This window comes from Doryrhamphus excisus, chromosome 10 (assembly GCF_030265055.1).
Source record: "Doryrhamphus excisus isolate RoL2022-K1 chromosome 10, RoL_Dexc_1.0, whole genome shotgun sequence".
Lineage (NCBI taxonomy): Eukaryota > Metazoa > Chordata > Actinopteri > Syngnathiformes > Syngnathidae > Doryrhamphus > Doryrhamphus excisus.
Window position 1 is genome coordinate 8,451,187 of NC_080475.1, and position 17,514 is coordinate 8,468,700.

General features: G+C 42.7%; 1 protein-coding gene and 1 long non-coding RNA gene across 5 annotated transcripts in view; one reads left to right on the plus strand and one right to left on the minus strand.

Annotated features, from left to right (window-relative positions):
• The first annotated feature begins 508 nt into the window (after window positions 1–508).
• The window catches only part of LOC131136796 (uncharacterized), a 40,152-nt gene continuing 23,146 nt past the window's right edge, over window positions 509–17,514 (plus strand). Inside the window, exons 1-9 of one of the 4 annotated variants that reach the window (XR_009131809.1) lie at window positions 509–635; window positions 1,885–2,060; window positions 2,129–2,213; window positions 6,479–6,683; window positions 6,816–6,974; window positions 8,936–9,172; window positions 9,411–9,595; window positions 9,685–9,786; window positions 11,348–11,425. This is a non-coding gene — a long non-coding RNA (uncharacterized LOC131136796). Of the gene's footprint in view, window positions 636–1,884; window positions 2,061–2,128; window positions 2,214–6,478; window positions 6,761–6,815; window positions 6,975–8,935; window positions 9,173–9,410; window positions 9,596–9,684; window positions 9,787–11,347; window positions 11,426–17,514 lie in introns of all 4 variants that reach the window. The other 3 variants (XR_009131810.1, XR_009131811.1, XR_009131812.1) reach the window with 3 other exon arrangements.
• Window positions 2,948–13,854, minus strand: LOC131136793 (calcium-binding and coiled-coil domain-containing protein 1-like). The gene is made up of 15 exons (XM_058084045.1): window positions 13,689–13,854; window positions 12,183–12,344; window positions 12,012–12,114; window positions 10,601–10,800; window positions 10,314–10,526; window positions 9,856–10,004; window positions 9,646–9,715; window positions 9,413–9,568; window positions 9,085–9,339; window positions 8,867–8,992; window positions 8,539–8,634; window positions 6,848–6,935; window positions 6,444–6,709; window positions 6,205–6,299; window positions 2,948–4,851 (listed from the first exon to the last, which is right to left on the minus strand). Exons 2-15 carry the CDS (start codon window positions 12,312–12,314, stop codon window positions 4,824–4,826), a joined length of 1,977 nt encoding a protein of 658 aa, XP_057940028.1. The 5' UTR covers window positions 12,315–12,344; window positions 13,689–13,854; the 3' UTR covers window positions 2,948–4,823.

The following is a 17,514-nucleotide window of genomic DNA, read 5'->3' on the forward strand; positions in this document are numbered from 1 at the left end:
TATTAACTTTGGAGGTATTTGCCAGGTGATACTGTCCCCTAGTGGTGGTTTATGGGTACTGTTGGAGTGAGAAACGCCTTGCACGCCTAGCATGGCTAGCATAACAACACCTATTAATGACAATATAAATGTATAAGATATTTTCATTCTATTACAATAACACAACAAAGCATGGCGATGATACAACCTGAGAAACTGAGAGTGACAAATTGCGACAGGCTTTGAGTAAAAGTGTGGAAAATAATCGCTATTAATCGATACATCTATGCGCATGCGCACAATGATTCACCCGTTATGGATGACTGGTGAATCTAGCTCCATCGCGATGCGTTTGTGGTATCGGTAAAATCCGATACAAGCGCCGTTTTATTAATGTTCAAGTTCGCCACATATGCTGTTCCCCAGGTGCCATGAATGCACCATCATCATTTGGCGGTTTGTATTGAATACGAACGGAAGCCGTGAGGAACATACCACTACTAGCAAAACAGCATGGACGTTCGTAGCAAGCAGCAGCCACGAAGTTTCTATATTTAACCCCCCCCCCCAAACGTTTACATGGTATGTTCGGAAACACTACGGATTCTCAAAGAACCGCGGAAAGCTCGACAGAACGTCCGCCATTTGCAAAGAATGTAAGTTGTTTTCTTCTAATATTACTGTATTAGCCTAGCTGCTAGCACATTCATATTAGTATGTTTAGCATTAGTATGTTTAGCATTAACAGGAATATAAACAAACATGATTCCACTATTTGAAGTGTCACTTTTACTTTGTTGTTAAATTATTAGTAGTAATTCTAATTATTGTTGAATAGTTTGACTCCACCACTGAACTACTGCGATTGGAATTGCATAGCTAATGTGAAAGTGGGATGAAAGTTGTTTTGGTAAGTTGTTGATGTTTTAAGATGGCAAAAAGAATGATGAAGAAGTGGTGATTAGTAAAAAAGACAAACAGCACTTTAGTAGAATTTACTGCCAAGTGTGCCCCGCTGTTACCCATGTTTTAGCTGTGTATAAATGAATGAATGTTGTATTTTAATGTATCTTTTACTCTGTTTACTTGCTTTTATTCAACTAAATTTTTTCTGTAAAGCGTCTTTGAGTATTTTGAAAAGCGCTATACAAATAAAATGTATTATTATTATTATTATTAAGTGCCTAGAAGGAATAAAGCCAAATTCTTTTTGTAGGACCATACTGAATTCCAGTTTTTCCCTTTGCTTATTTGCATCATGTTGAATTGCATCATTTCGCAAGAAATTGCACCATATCGTATTGGATTGTATTGATTTGAACTAAATGAGTATTGCATCGTATCGTATTGCATCGTGAAGTGGTTGAATCGTATCACATCGTATTGCCAGAAAATTCCATGTATCATAAAGTATGGTATCACTGGCTGTGTATGGAATCGTCCTCAGTGCTAAGATTCACACCCCCAGAATAGATGTGTGTTTTTATCACTCCCCCCTTTGTTGTGTCATGACATGGCGGGGAGGAATGACTCACCTGTTAGCACTGGGACACTTCCTTGTTGTTGATGTACTTCCTGCGATGGCTATTTCCTCAGCAATGGTAACATAATACAATTACTGCCATCATAATAAATGAATAAAGCATTTGGAGAGCTACTATGAATGTGGTTAGAAGCTACTGGTTATTATATCATTATTAAGACCTTGCTAAGATGGTCCATCACCATGGTCCACCAGCTAAACCAGTATAATTTCCAGACAGAAGTGTGGGGGACAGGATGGGTTGAATCTTAGCTTTATTATGATCCCAACAATACCTCATGTTATTATTATGATTATGTTATTATTGGATCGTGTATTCAATCTGTTCAACTCCACTCTCGCTTTTGTGTGTTTGAATCCAGGCTGTTCATCCTGAGTCGTTAGCAGAACAAAAGCAAACATCAGCGACATCGCTCAAGCGTGGCGGCGAACTCAAGTGCTGCAGCAGGACCGGCTTTGACCATTGATCCTGATAAAGTCAGCGGGTGACCCCGGCTTGATGCGACAAAGAAGTGATCTGACCGGACGCTGCGTACAAGTGAGGCTGATTTATGAATCATATGTGGCAGCAGGGGTCATAACATGCGGCGCGACATCATTTTACAGCTTCTGGACTCCTCGTTTGTTACACGTCCCATCCACGGAGGCCTGCAGCTCAGCCAAGGGAAAAGGGGAGAGAGGTGAGGGGAAGGTGAGGAACGTCGGCAAGCGCAAAGACCGTAAATTTAACACCTTCCTGTGTGTGTGTGACGCATCTTAAAGAAAGGGTAATGGAACAAGTGATGGAGAAGCGGACGGAGGCTGGGGAGAGTGAGGGCGGAGGGCGGAGGGGGTTCCAGCAGGGAGGAAAATGAAGGCAGAGGAAATAAACAAGTCCCAGGTAGAAGTAAGAGGTGATTTGGGCAGGGGGAGGCGGGATCATAAAAAACTCTGGAGATGTGTTCTGGCCTCTGGCTCTTTCATATCTTTTACATTTCTAATTAAAAGAGATAAAGAGTGAGGGAGTCATCAATCCCACAGTGATTTCCCAGTTAAGGTTTTAGAGGTGGCTGTAAACTAGGCAGCCCGGCATCATTGATTTTATAATTAGCTATCGTCATCCCACACTCAAGACGGAGGGAGTGTGCTTAAAGAGGAATTCAAAAGTGAGAGGAAAAAAAAAAAAGGAGGCGGCCATCACGGGGAGCAGCGAGGCGCGAGGATGACGCCGATGATGTGATGAGGGGGAGGTCGGCCCTGAGGAGGAGCTGGTGACGAGGCAGGGAGAACCCCCCCCCCTGCCTTGAATGCAGGCAATGATCCAAATGGGAATGTGGCAGTGACAAAAGAAATGGCACAATTAATTGCCGGTGAAATGTCACACCACGATCCAAATATTGCCATGATCTTTGGCCAGAATAAGACACATTACACCCAATCATGGATACATAAAGCATTTTATTATTATACATGAACCCCGGCCCCGAACCTGTTACATGGCTGATAGAAGGAAAATACACAGTCCGGGGATAAACGTGTCACACAGGACGTTCAAAAACAAACCATTAACTCGATGCAGCTTTATTGTGAGGTGACGGAAGGAAATGACCTTAAAAGTCACATAACAAGTACGAGGCATGTAGTGTAAATATAGTGTACTTCTAAAAAAACGACGCAAAGTGTGAACACCAGAAAAACACACTGAAAATGACAGATTGGCCTATTAAACCTGATCAAACTCCCCAGTTATGACAAATTCAATAATCCCACGGAAGCTGATTAAACATTAAAATCCATTTCCATTTTCCCTTCCAGCTTCAGCTCAATAAACGGGGGAATCTTCCCTTTCGTTAAAATAAAATGCTGTAAATAGAAAGTCTTACTAAAGTTAAATTAAAAAACGATTATGATTTATGCATAAACACGACACGCAATATGTTATAATATGTTATCATGATAAAGTAGCCATATTCAGGATGGGTATAACAGTGCAAGCAAAGGTCATTTGATTCAAAGTTGCATTTTCTGAACTCAGATTGTAATATTAAGCCGTCATAATGATGTACTTTTTGAAAAAGCTAAATAACTGAGACTACTCAACAGTGCCTCTGCTGGTTACAGCAAAGTAGTGCACTAAATTTTTGCTCCAATTCTTCAGGATAATTCATCAACAATCAATTCCACACAATTGACAATAATTGAATCCACTGTTATGCCCACCTCCATTCATATTTTTATCATAAAAAGTCTTTTCCAGTAAAAACAGGGTAGAAATTCAGCAAACTGCAATGCATCAAAGTTTCATAGCCGTCTTAGTTGACTTGTATTTAGCTTAAATGCAGTCCAACTGGACTTCATTAGAGATAGAAAATGTACAAAATGAATACAGTATTCATGAACAGATAGGTAGGCAGGACTTTTTTAACCGGGGCGGTATCTTACCACCAGCCTGGAGGGAACACACCGACAGCCTGTCATGAATGTCAGCGCCTATAAAGATGATTTTCTTTCATAAGATAACGCTTTAATTATTTAGGCAGGAATTTAGAGCGCCGTGAATGTGAATTAAGGGTAGAAAAATGTATGAAAAATCTCCCTACGAACGCGCCACAAATAAATATCGGTAGTCAAAATCCATCGGAACTAAAATGAAAACGTAGAAGCATATAAGTTATGATAATAATATGAATACGTAATGTTTCTGTCAGGTTCAATCAGCTCAACAAGCGTTCTATGGCAAAAAAAAAAAAACATCTTAGAGCGCCTGGGTATCTCTAAATTTTTACTGCGTGCTCATCAACTGCTAACGTGTTTAGGAAAGTGCATTTCAAATGTTAGTCCAGGAGTGAATGCAGACGCAATATAACATCCCAGCACTGCCTTACTGCCAAATAATCATTCTCACACGACGCTGTATCAATGCTTTATGTTGTCGTGAATCGCATTCAAAGCTGCGATGGGGGAAAATTTAATGCTTGCCGGGGAGCTTCGCCATGATTTTCAGCGGGGCTCAGCCCCTTGCACAAAACATCATAATTACGGTGCCTGTCATGACTCCTAATCACAAATGTCATAAAAACGACATAACATCCGCCGTAAAGCTCTCGACGTAGCAATGATTCAACGCGAATCATTCGGCTACAGCGAACCCGAGCCTAAACGCTCACTCTGGTCGACTGGCGTAAATATGGAGTTATTCTTTTTTTGGAGAGGGGGGTGATAACGGAGATTGCGTAACAACATGTAGTCCGTGGGGAAAGAGTAGAAGCACGCCATCAAAAAGGATCCCGTCATCTCACGTGTTGGACATCCACTCCACCGGTTACCATAGCGATGTGTCAGCCAGATCACTGTGACGGGGGGGGGGGGCACAGAACAGAGAGAGCAAAAGTGAGACTAACGCCAAGTGTGGTTGCAAAAGGTTAGACAGAGGGAGTGTCTGAGAAAGGAGAGCGAGGGCTTTAATGATGCTGAAAATTGGCCCGTGACGGCGCTACACCCCCGCAGGTAAATCATTGCTATGGCCTGCTGTCAACTTATCTGTCCCCTTGTCCTCCCATCGCGGTCCTCCCCCTGCTTCAACTTCTTTTACGAGCACATATTCAAAACTTTCATCTTCCGGCCATACTCACCCTGTCGCCATAAATAATTGCTGCCGTTTTGTCTGTGTGCATTAGCCAGCTCAGAATTCATTGGAGAAGTCATTTTTTTTTGTGTGAGGGCAGATGTGTAAGGTACAATTTAGTGGAGGCGCTGAATTCCGCCATTTTGGGATTCTTTATTCCTCTGCTTCGCTATATATATATATATATATAAATATATATATGCAGTATCAATGAAAAATATGTTCCTTTTTACTTGGCTGCATCTCCCTGCCGGTTGGGTTCACTAATTACTTTGCAGAGTAACATTGCACACACAAATCAAGCGGCGGGCTCATAAAGTGTGATGCATTGCTCATGTTTAAATCAGCCACCGTGACAGCCGCCATATTTGTAGGCTTGTTCAAAAGAAACGTTCGTTTTAATATGGCGTCAATAATGCAAATCTAAAATCTCCCACTTTAAATCCTCAACTGACTTTGAAGCTTCTCCAGCTTCTGCAGTAAACTGGGTATTTTCTGTGTAAGTTACCACGAGAAGATGATATTTTGTCCAAACCTGACGTACAAAAACGTACGAAATACACACATTGTACTGTACGGATTCATTTACTGATAAACAAAACCATTGATTCAATCTGTAGTACTTTTTTTACCCATTAATTTGATTATTTGGCTATATTTTGTCATGTGTTTTCTATATATTCCTTTGAGAAAGTTTTTGATCGAGGGTATTTACTTTAAATCCAAGCAGTCCTCGTCTTGTGAAGTTTTGTGTTGACGACGCACTCCCGTTAATTATTTATACTGTACAAAAAAAGAGAACGACTATATTCCACCCACTTCCTGCTCAAACGCTGCAAGCCACGCCCCCATGTGATGATTCGTAATTGTCGGTAGCGTTTGCACATGACCCATCGCCCCCCCAGCTCTGTCACGCATCTGTGATGTCATCAGTGGTTGACTGTAGTGTTTTGTAGTAGTTTTGTGTAGTGGAACACAAACTAGCGTGCGTGAATTGTTTCTTCTTCGACAGTCTGTGTTGTTACCATGTGGGTCCATAGAGCATGTAGAGCGTCATAGAATGATAATTGCGTTGTACCTTAGCACTGAGTCTGCGTGATCGGGAAGCAAAAGCGCCATTTCCTCTCCAGAGCTGTGCTTTCCTCCACACTGCAGTGAATCAGGTTCTTCCTCCTACACACATACGGTACATGGGTTTAATCACGGAGATGACCTACAGAGTCTCCTGTCTTTATTATCAAGTGTATCTAACAGGTGTGGTAGCATACGGCATTTCCAGTGTCACATATAATAAGCGGTTCGGCAATCAAGTCTCACTGAATCGGAGCTGTGCGCCATCGTGTCGCCCCCAGGTTGCCGTGGTGAGGAGAGAGGGGCCGGCTGGCTGATAACCACCGTGCTCCTTTCCATCTCCTGGGCGGATGACGGAGTAGCAGTGAGGAGAAAGAGGCTCGGCGGTCCTTGCTCGCACAGGCCGTAGTTTCCCAGCGGTCCGGTCGCACGAAGAGGCTGCAAGGCCTCTGCGTCGTCAGCTTCCGACACATCTGACATGTCCAAGTAGGCACCGTCATGTCGAGTGTAGCCTGAACAACGACACAAGCACAAGTCACGCCACAAGCAGGCCATTGTGAAAGGTATTTAGCGTTGTCGTGGAATGGAAGTTAACAGCTTTACTGTCCCCATCTGCAGGGTGTTGGGCAGATTAATGTGGCTCCATTCACCTGTGGGAGCAGCGGGGGAAGTGCTCCACTTGGCACTGGCTGCTGTTTCTGTCTTCTGCTCCAACTGACAGATGTAGTCCATCAACTCCTGCGGCGGGAAAATATAGCCATCATTGCACACGACGGGGTGGGACTTCCATAATCACAGCTTCAGTAGCTAGCGCTCTCATAACCCCCATATGTCTGCCACATAAAGTGGACACACGCACACACACAATATGTCCGTACGCCACATTTGCTGTTATGTAAACACACACTTTACAACTACTACTATACATCAAACATTATTCCATTGGAGGGATTTATGATATGCCACAGACCGACTGCCATTGTAGCGCATGATGGCTGTTTATGTAAACTGGACACTCATTTGAAAAACATTGGCCGTGGACGCTGTGGTGGCGGGCCAGCGCGATAGCGCTTAGGTAACAACAAATCTGTGCAGGTGCTTTAACAGCAGCACCGACTGCCCTGAAAACCACTGATTTATATTACACAATAAACGTTTTATATTGCACAATAACCGCTAAAAAGACGACAACGGACCAAAGATGCCCAACAACTGGGACAGTTGGAAGAACAGTATGCTTGTGTATCTTATTGCGCCGCTTCAATAATCAAATAGTTTACTCATGTCGCAATGTGGGAACTGAGCGTAATACAAACTATTACCCGGACCAAATTTAAGACTGATAATGACTGCAGTTGAACCAAGTAGCGGTTTAATGGGAATACTAGTCTCAAGAAGAGGCAAAACAACTGCTATTTATTTGTTAATCCATACAAGCCGTTAAGGAGCCTCTGGAGCTTATCAGCTGATTACAAAGAGAACGTAAACGGTGCAATAAGGATATTCAACGACTGGTTACACTGAAAAAGAGGGCCGGACAAATATAAGATATTTTGGGAAATAAATACCTAAAAATAGTGAAATTATCTGTCCATGCAGCAAATATTTTTATATCTAAAAATAAGCAGGACCTTGAAGCTGGAAATATTTGGGTAAACCATCTTTGATGACTAATATCGACCAATGTCTAAATGATTTTCTACAGCAAATTGGTATTCTGCTTCAAGAAAATAAAAATTGATGATGGGAGGCATGGTTCAGGTGGTAGAGTGGTCGCCTCCCAACTTGAAAGTTGCGGGTTTGATCCTCCCGTGATCATGTCTAAGCACAGTATCTTAGGGCAAGACAGTGAAGCCCCAGTTGGTCCTGATGCTGCACTTTGAAAGCACTGATGAAAGCACTTTTAGTGTCTTGGAGGTGGAAAAGTACCACACAAGTGAAAGACCTTTTACCATCTTATCACTTCTACCTGTGATTTTAATAGCATGAGTTAAGATATACTTGTATATTCCTGGAACCAGTAGACTTGTTTTGTAGGCCAAAAAGCCTACTGGTTCCAGGAATAGTCTTCCACTTCCACAAGTCTTCCACTCATATCGTGCTTTTCCACCTCCAAGACACTCAAGGCGCTTTGACACTGTTATCACATCTACCTATTGATGATAATGCAGCATCAGGACCAACTGGGGCTTCACCATCTTGCCCAAAGATACTGTACTAAAGTAATCCCTCATTCTAAAACTAAGGCTATACTCTAAAGCCAATAAGTAAATAGTCCTTAAAACATGCAAATTATCTAATATGTCTAGAAATATGATTTTAAATAAAAGTGGCAGTGTACTTTTTTCTCGGAAAGCAGGTGCTCCTTCTCTTTCTGGGCAACCCTCAAGCTAGTCTTCAGCTCCTGGAGCTCCCGGCAGGTTTCACTCAGCTGGACCTGCAGGTGTGACAATAAAACCGGGGTGGGGTCAGACTCAGCACTTTATTCATTCTGCTAGCAGGAGTGGGTGACTTAGTTATCGTATACGTTGGCACATTCATTACCTCTTCAAATGCCTATATCTTGCATTTATGAATGACTATAATTGTTTTGAAGCTGCTCACTCATCAGCTTGACAGGTGGCAAACGTTATGAGTGCCGAATGTTCCTGTTAGTGGTGTCAACTGACCCGGTTACAATCCTTTTCTCTCCCGAGCTCTACTTCCAACTTCACTCTCTCCATCTTCTCCTCCTGCAGGCTCTCCTCCGTCGTTTGCATATCAGCAGTAAGCTTCTCCAGATGCTCACGGTCCCTCTGCCAAGGCAACGCGCAACCAACATGACGCCCAACAACACAACAGTGACGACGATGTCAATTATCTTCAGAAGCGAGTCCACCCACTGTACCTTGGCGATGTCCTGCAGACTTTGCCTCTCCTGCGCCCACTGCGCTCTGCTCTCTCTCAGTGCCAAACTGGAATCTGCAAGTTGGAGGGTAAGCTGGGCGGCCTGGAGGCGGGCCTGATGTAGTTCAGCCTGCCCACGATCTCTCTGGGCTACCGTGGTGCTTAGATCGTTTTTTAGGCCGTCTACGGTACGCTCACTCGCGTCCAGACGCTCCTGCAGGCACCTCATCTCCTTTAGCGTTGCCTCGTTCAATGCCTGACAACAAAAGATAACTTGGATTAGTTACCAATTCCGTATTTACTAGTGATTTACACCTTCTTCTACAGACCTCCTTTCTGTGGGCTGTGGTCAGTTTCTGCGTCAGGGTGCTGATGGTGTTCTGGAGCTGCAGCACGCAGGTGTCTCTTTGGGCCAGCGAGTTCCTCAGACCTTGGAACTCCTTGGACAAATTTCGGAGTTCGCCCTCAGTCTGTTCCAACATGGTCTAACAAAGGTGACACGAATACGAACAGTAAGAAATATGCGATGAAAGGCAGCAGTCTTTACGGTACAAGTTGGCACCTGCAGTATCTGTCTGTCACTCTCCTCTTCTTTCTGCAGAGCTGTGGCGTTTTTTGCTCTTTCCTCCATCCTGCACAGATTTATCATAACAAATGGACTCACTGCAACCATTATGCAGCTTGTTTGGATCAGCCATTCCAGGTAAATATATAAATAAAAAATATATTTAAAAAAAAAAACAACAGAGGGAATGAACAAATCATATCAGACCTTTCCAGCTCTGCGTCTCGTTCAACAGCTCTCTGCCTGAGAGTTTTGATGTCCTCCTTCAGCTCTCTAATTCGCACTTGGTTGGCCTCTGTCACTTCCAATAAAGCACTCTTCTCTTGTGTAAGACATTTTCCCAAAGCCATTTCCGCCTAAGAGAACAGGCATTAGCAGGACATACAGTAGACGATCTATACCTCGGTATCTCAATACATTTTGACATGAAATGGTAAGATATTGTTTAATGCGGATACATACAGTCAAGTCAAATTTATTTACTGTATATAGCCCTTAATAAAAAAGGCTCAAAGCAGGCAATCCCAAAGAGTGAGATTTGAGTTGTTATTTTTTTTTAATTCCAAGTTGCAAATGTTTTTGTCCCACTCCCCCTTCTTGCTTTTGCATATTGTTGCTCGACCTAATACCTCATTAAGGTCCACATTTAATTTTATGTACTGTACCTCCTGCTTCCTCTCCATCTCTTCAATGTTATCCTGGCTTCTCTTCAGCTCTCCCTGCAGCCTGCCGATGTCGTTCTCAAGCTCTTTGCGTCGTCTGCCCCAGCCCTCCCGCTCCCTGTTGAAATCTGCCCTCTCTTCCTCCCTTTGCCTGCTTGTCGCCTCCTGGATCTGCAGCAGCTCAGCTCGCTCCTGCAGACATTTCTGCAGTCGGCTCTAAAAGAGACACAAAATAAATAGTGACTCCCAACACCTTACTGTTTAATATCAAGCTATTCAGCTATTGTCACCTGCAACAATTCAGCCCGAGGTACGACCACCAACATATCTGTGCCTTCCTCCTCGTGGGGCTCCTCCTCAAGGGTCACCAGATCCTCCAGAAGCTTTGGTGTGCAGAATGTGAATTTAGAGCTGCGAGAGCAAACCTCCCCTTTGGTGTCGATGTACACAAATTCATACTCTTGTGCACTGGGCTTAGGAAGGTACGATGCTATGAAGGAGATGAGGAAAGAAAAAAATTGATTAGAGGATAGTAGTATCAGGTCATGTGATGATGTTTAAATGACAAAATAGAAACCTACTTTTATATGACGCATGTTAGATTTTCAAATAATATACAGTATACAAGTACATTGTTTGCGTTAAACAACAACCAAATGAAATTCACAAGAAATACATCTACTGTATATGTAGGGCAATATTGGCTGCAGTTTCGGTTTCAACCACCAGAGGCAGCACTTGAGCCAAACGTCATAGTTGTACCCGAACTTGGAAGCCTTTTCAATTGAATTCAACGCACAAACTATTAACAATAATTAACAAATTAAATTAAACAATTATCAATTAAGGTGACCATTTTATTATATTCCATTGGTATCTAGCTGATTACTTCAGCTGAGCTAATGTACAGTACATGCGTGTAAGCTAGTTATTGTTTTTCTCTACCTAATAACATTCATTTAGTGGCACATGTTTTCTGTTATATTAAAATGTGAAAATCTACCCGCATCTCCTCATTTTTGTTTTATCTTTGACAGATCTGAGTCACTTTTTTTGCATTTCCTTCCTAATGCAACCAGTCCGACCTGCCTCAGTGACGCCATCCAGACTGTCAGGTAAGTACAAATATCAATCTGGGACACAATGTATTATAATTCACAGGAAATCCCTTCAAGAAAAAAAACATGCTAAAGGAAGCGGGATGACAAAGCTGATAGGAAATCATGTGCCAAAGATTTTACGAGCTGTATTGTAATTCACTGCACCAACGTGGGGCAACAATCTTTTTAAATGATGAAATCTGCTGATGATAAACAATCAGCAGTTTCTTTGCAGTCTCTTTCTTCCCTTCTAATCTCAATGAACGCCTCATCTGCTGTACGTGCCCTTCACACTGAATCAGGCCAATCAGAGGCCACTAGCAGACTGGACCCAGTGACGGTGGGAGAGTCCTGTATTTTTATCACAAAACGTCCGCGTTAACAGCCAGTTGGCTTGCTAACAAAATGGAGACCTGAACCAGAAGTCAGCTTTGTCGTCAGTGGTTGATGCTGTAGTTATTACAACATCATTAAAACAGTATCAGTATTTTATTGGATTTATATTTGATCTTGATCACTTGGTACTAGCTTTGTTTTTCAAATCATTCCGTACTGGTAGAGATCGTCTAATTATGGGATTTTTAATAGAGGAAACTTGTACCATGGAACTGAACACAGCAGTTGACCTCTGTGCCCTCTTCATCGTCACCCGGGGCGACTGCCCAAACAAACGTGTGGTAGTCCTTCACTGACGACCACCCCACCTGCAGACCAAAAATAATAATTATGACAAAGTGATATTCCAGCGATATCCTTTATGTGTGAACGTTACCTTAAAGAGTCCTATCCAGTCACTACTGGCCCAGTTGTGTAGTGAGCTCAGTGTGTAGTGACAATCCACTCTGCTCTGAGGAAAGTAACTGCAGCCCACATTTCTAAACTCCACCTTCCCGGGCATTTCCATGGCAACAAACACAAAGGCGCTCCTTTGTACCTATAGGAAGGGAAAGGGTTTACAATGCGGCGCAGTGCATTTTTCTTGAGGTTAATTGGCCATAGGTATGAATGTGAGTGGGAACGGTCGTTTGTCTATATGTGCTCTGTAATTGGCTGGCCACCAGTCCAGGGTGGACAGCTGGGATAGGCTCCAGCACACCCTGCGACTCTCGTGAGCATAAGCGGTAGAAAATGAATAAATGATCTTAAACTTTTGACCGACTGATAAACAGTCTACTTCAGTTTAAGTGTTGTTTTCAATAAATAACTTTTTGTAGCTTCAGTTAAAACCTCGCGAAAGGGGACCTGTTGTGCTTTTTCTACTTTTCTGACCTATAAATGTTGTTAGAATGTTGTATTCTCATGTTAAACAATGCCAAAGTTTCAGATAATGAGGTATGCATTCTCCCTTTGTGATGTCACAGAGGGGCTGACCTTATATGGTTCATAGTTAGCGTGTGACCAATCACAGCGGAGTGGGCATGCCACTTTTAAAAATCAAAACAGACAGTTTTGACAGGAAGCACAAATCAAAGGAAATCAAACTTCAAATAGGTGCAGATTCTGCAGTTTTCTGTGCGGATTATTGTGTGTAGCTGCTCTACAGGAGTCTACAACTCAATACAATGGGTCGAAAAATGAGCATAATAGATCCGTAATAGATTTGTGTTATTTTTTAACTGGTCTGAAGATTTTGATCAAGTCTGTATCGTCTAAACGTCGGCAGCACAACTAAAACTTCAGTGACAGCAGGGTATTTCAGCAACATGACACGTGACACATTTGTCACCTTGGCTATTTCGGACTCTTTCGCCATTGTACACCATCACACGTGCAAGTGGCACAAAGACTTTGGCGCTGTCTCGCCATGTGCAATTCAGGAATTATTATTATTATTATGTTATTACTGTATGATGTCTCCCATTAATACAATCTCCACTCAACATGACGACACTGGGGCCTATTTTGAGCGTTTGCTCTGTGACTTATTTCAACAATTCATTCCATATGATGGCGTTATACGTTATAACAAAGTCAGCAGCCGAAGACGAAAACTAATCCAGCTAAACGTGCTCTAGATGGTGACAGATGTACAGCAGCTACGTGGGTTCACGTTACAAAGGAGTAGAAGCTAGAGGCCCAACAGCAGGAGCTCATGTAGACAACATTTATCGTACCGACACACCACTTCACAAAACACACATTTGGATGTTTTTTTAAATTGTTTTGTTAACATCGCCACTTTGATAGCGTATGTTAGCATATAACAATAACTAACATAGTGGACACAAAACACATCTGCGCAGGTATTGTGTCGTCCGTTTCTGGACCTCGTCCTCACCTTTAAAATGTCTTCACTTGTCAGTCCGGATCTCTTTATCTTGTACAAAATGACAAAAAGCTGACAGTCAAGTCCTGCCACTCATGGTCTGTTGCCCCACGACCCCCAGAAACAAAAACAAAAAACAGCACGAGCGTGACAGGTTTCCTTTGCAGTGTGACTCTGGGAAATGTAGTCTATTGTCCCGCTGATGGACGTTTAAAGCCTCCTCTCGGAACTACAAAACCCATACTCGTTGCTCAGAAGTGACTATCGCGCGGAGTGTAATACGATGCGTGTCACCGCTTTGCCTGGTTTTGTTATGGAAGCCAACGTGTGTTAGATCGAAGCATTGTAACAACAAGCAGACCATTTAATAACGTTATTCCTGTCTCGTAATTAAAAGATCATTAAATGGAAGCATTTGGCAACGTACGGACTGGTACCAGTCTCTTGTTTTCCAAATCGTGCCAATGTTTAAAACTCTTGAAACAAATATCGCTGTAAATAATTGTACGTAGACCATTAAAATAATATATATAAACATATTTCTGAAAGTATTTTGTAATCTGACCGTCTCGCTTTGCAGCCTTGACATGATGGATCCCAGCTTTGACCTACGGGGAGCACTTTCATTTAACGATACCTCGACTGGACAGCAGATGGCAGTATACCATTTTGAAACCTCAATGCTGTATGAATGAGGCAATTAGTTCCCCTGTTTTAAGTGAGGTCGAAAGCTATCGGCTATCTATTTTAATTAATTGAAACCCAAATAAGTTAATTAAAAGAAGTCTTATTTCTGGTGTCTACTTGGATGTATTCAGCCATCTCTAAAGCAAATTAGAAAGTAATGCAAAGGGAAAGAGCTGTTATGAATTTAATTTAAACTGCATAATTTTTACATTTTTGTTACATTTTGTTTAACCATTCCATAACTTTCTCCAAAATATAATTTCATTTACAAATATTTCAGTGGTTTAAAACATGTTTTACATACCATTATATCCACGCTGATGTTACTGGGGCTATTAAATTCTTAAACCAAGAGCATTTGAGGAGAATTAATGTCACAGCATCAGTAACTTCATATAAAATAATGTTGGTAATTTATAATTATATTTATTGGTGTTCTCATGCAGTTTCGAGCCTGCTTATTAATCTCTGCTCAACTAGCAGTTAATCAAGTCACATATTAGGCCTGCTTTTACTCCTCCTCAATTAGTCAGTCCAGTTTGGCTAATTTAGTCTGCTCAAGACGCTGTAAGGACGCTTCAAGTCATTTTATGCCGATGGACATAAATTGTCTTTAAGTGAATTAATAGCGTGCAGACTCGTGGTTCCACTTTGTGCAGTGAGATAATTAAATAGTTTCAACTGCCATGATGAGCCGCTTTTGTGTTTGCTTGATTTTTATTATTATTATTTTTTAACAATGTTGTAGTTTTAATGCTCTTTTCTGTTCAGGAGAATTGCCTTGACTTTTAAATGATGAGAAAGTGTGACTGGTCATTGGCTTGTTGATGCTTCATTGTAATTTGTAGACTGATTGTCCACGGAACGGCTTGCTCTTGTTCTGGCAGCTTGCTGTTATGCCTCCTTTGACTGTCGTAAACACACACACACACACACACACACACATACGCACACACTTTTAAGCATTAGATAGGACAGAAAAAAAAAACACTTTTGGCACAAAATGTGCTGTTTATCAGTGGCAACACTACTCAGCACCGATTTAATTCCACTTGTCTGTTAATTTTATTTTTATTGTATTTATTTCCAACCTGGCCCGGAATTTTACTCAATATAAGAAAACGGCATTGCCCTTGAGTGCTACTGGAGTTTCATTACCTGAGGTGGTCATTGTGAATATAGCTTACCACATGTCTCATTCAAAGGGAATCGCAGGTATGTGTCACTAGTCATAAACTGCACATTGCCTCCAGCTGTAATCAGTTGCCAAGGAAACCCTCAAATGGGATTCTGACCTTCTGTTGTGCATAACCGTTAGACTTGTCAACATCAAAGAGGAAAACATTAACATTGATATCAGTCGGCATCATATCCGACTGTTTTGTCTTGATTACTGTCTCGGAGAAAGCCCACGTTGGTCCACTCCCACCCACCCACCCATTTCTGCAATGCTGAGCATTTTTGGTTCAATATTGGCCATTCATGACTTAATAAGTCAGATCGGCGTGATCACACATTCAAGGAGAGGCAGTGCAAAACAAAGACGAGGGGAAGCGGCGGTGAGGCTCCAAGTAGCTACCAGCCTAGGGAGCGAGGGAGGGAGGAAGTGGAGAAATGGGGGACGGAGGTATTTAGTATGCACGGCCAAGCTGCCCCATCTGCTTAGCGCAGCAGTCCCTGTCGTATAACTGTCTACAGGCCGTGGGCCACATAAAGAATGTCTCAGATTTGATGTAATTCCGCAAAATTAATGACAGCTTTACTCGGTATGGGCCGTGAGGGAATGATTAGTGTTTGATCGTCCATCTGATCAGTTCCCCCGCCTGGGTGCACGGGGGACGCACCGCATATATGCCGGCATTCTGCCTGTGGCCACCACACATATACTTATCCCAAAAATTCCCTGCCACGGTCTGTTACCATTTCCTCAATAGAGACAACTCCAACGTGCCTGTGTTTGTGCCATTGTTGGTGCGGGTTTGAATCCGGGCTTTGCGGTATTCCAGATGGAACCCAGAGGTCACACAATGACCTTTTACGATATGCTTTGCTGCGCCTGTGATTGGAATTGGGTATTAGTTTTTAAAGGAGATGCGGAATGGATTGGGATTCCAGAGACCAAATTGATCCGGCGAACGCAATGCGGGAGTTGGGGAAATGGAATTCCTCTTCTCCTTTTTAATGCGGCCCCACCTCAGCCGGCCCAACCCCCATCCCCCTTTCCTCCTCCTGGGCTGCCGCGTTTACAAGCGATTGGGGCATTCTGTTTTACAAGTGAGCCTGGTGCGTCTCGGCGTGCTAGCAACATTAAAATTGAACCCGCCTTATCTGTGCAAAGCATGAGGCTTTACATCAGAGGCTGTCATGTCGCTGCCAGTGAGCCTCCTCTGAGTTTTTATGTAATGTTGTGCAGTCAAAAACCCAGTGGACATCTAAAGGGAACTGATAGATAGATAAACAAGTGATTGAAGACATGGATGTTAGTTGGATGTTGCGGTTGGCAGCGGGGGGGGCAGTCCAACAGTTTACAATCGTTAACAAGGCCAGCTCCGACACATGACACATGACAGCCAGATCAAATCTCATCAATGCTTGTAAACAGACTGATTGGGTCATAGCGATATTGTGCTGAGTTGCATATGGCGTAGCGAATCTCCCATCTGACCATTACGGCGCTGGTCCGGTACCGAGCGTGCAGCAACCAAGTCGGCAAAAGGCTCGGGGAGCTTGTGTTTGTGCCAACACAGATTGTCGAACAGACTGGATGGATGCAGTATTTTCTCTAAAATTGTAGGCCATTATAACAAATGACTTGCAAAAACACCATTAGAGTAAACAAAAACATCATGCATCTGTTTGATACAACGCCTGTTCCAATTCATTTGCAATTTGCTTCATTATCCAGGCTCACTTTTCCTCTTCTTCGTCATGCATTCCCGGCCGTCCAACACTATCTGTCCAAATTATTTGAACATGTTCCCTCCCGCCTGAGCCCCCCTCTCTCATCGGCATGCACTCGTCTCTCTTCTTACCGCCCTTTTTCTCAGGCCCCTCTCGCTGCCATCCGAACTGCTTGTCTTTTCTCCCTGTTTTATATTTTTGGCTGAGCAGAGGACCTTTCTTAGTGCGGTGACCTTTCTGGCTTTAAATT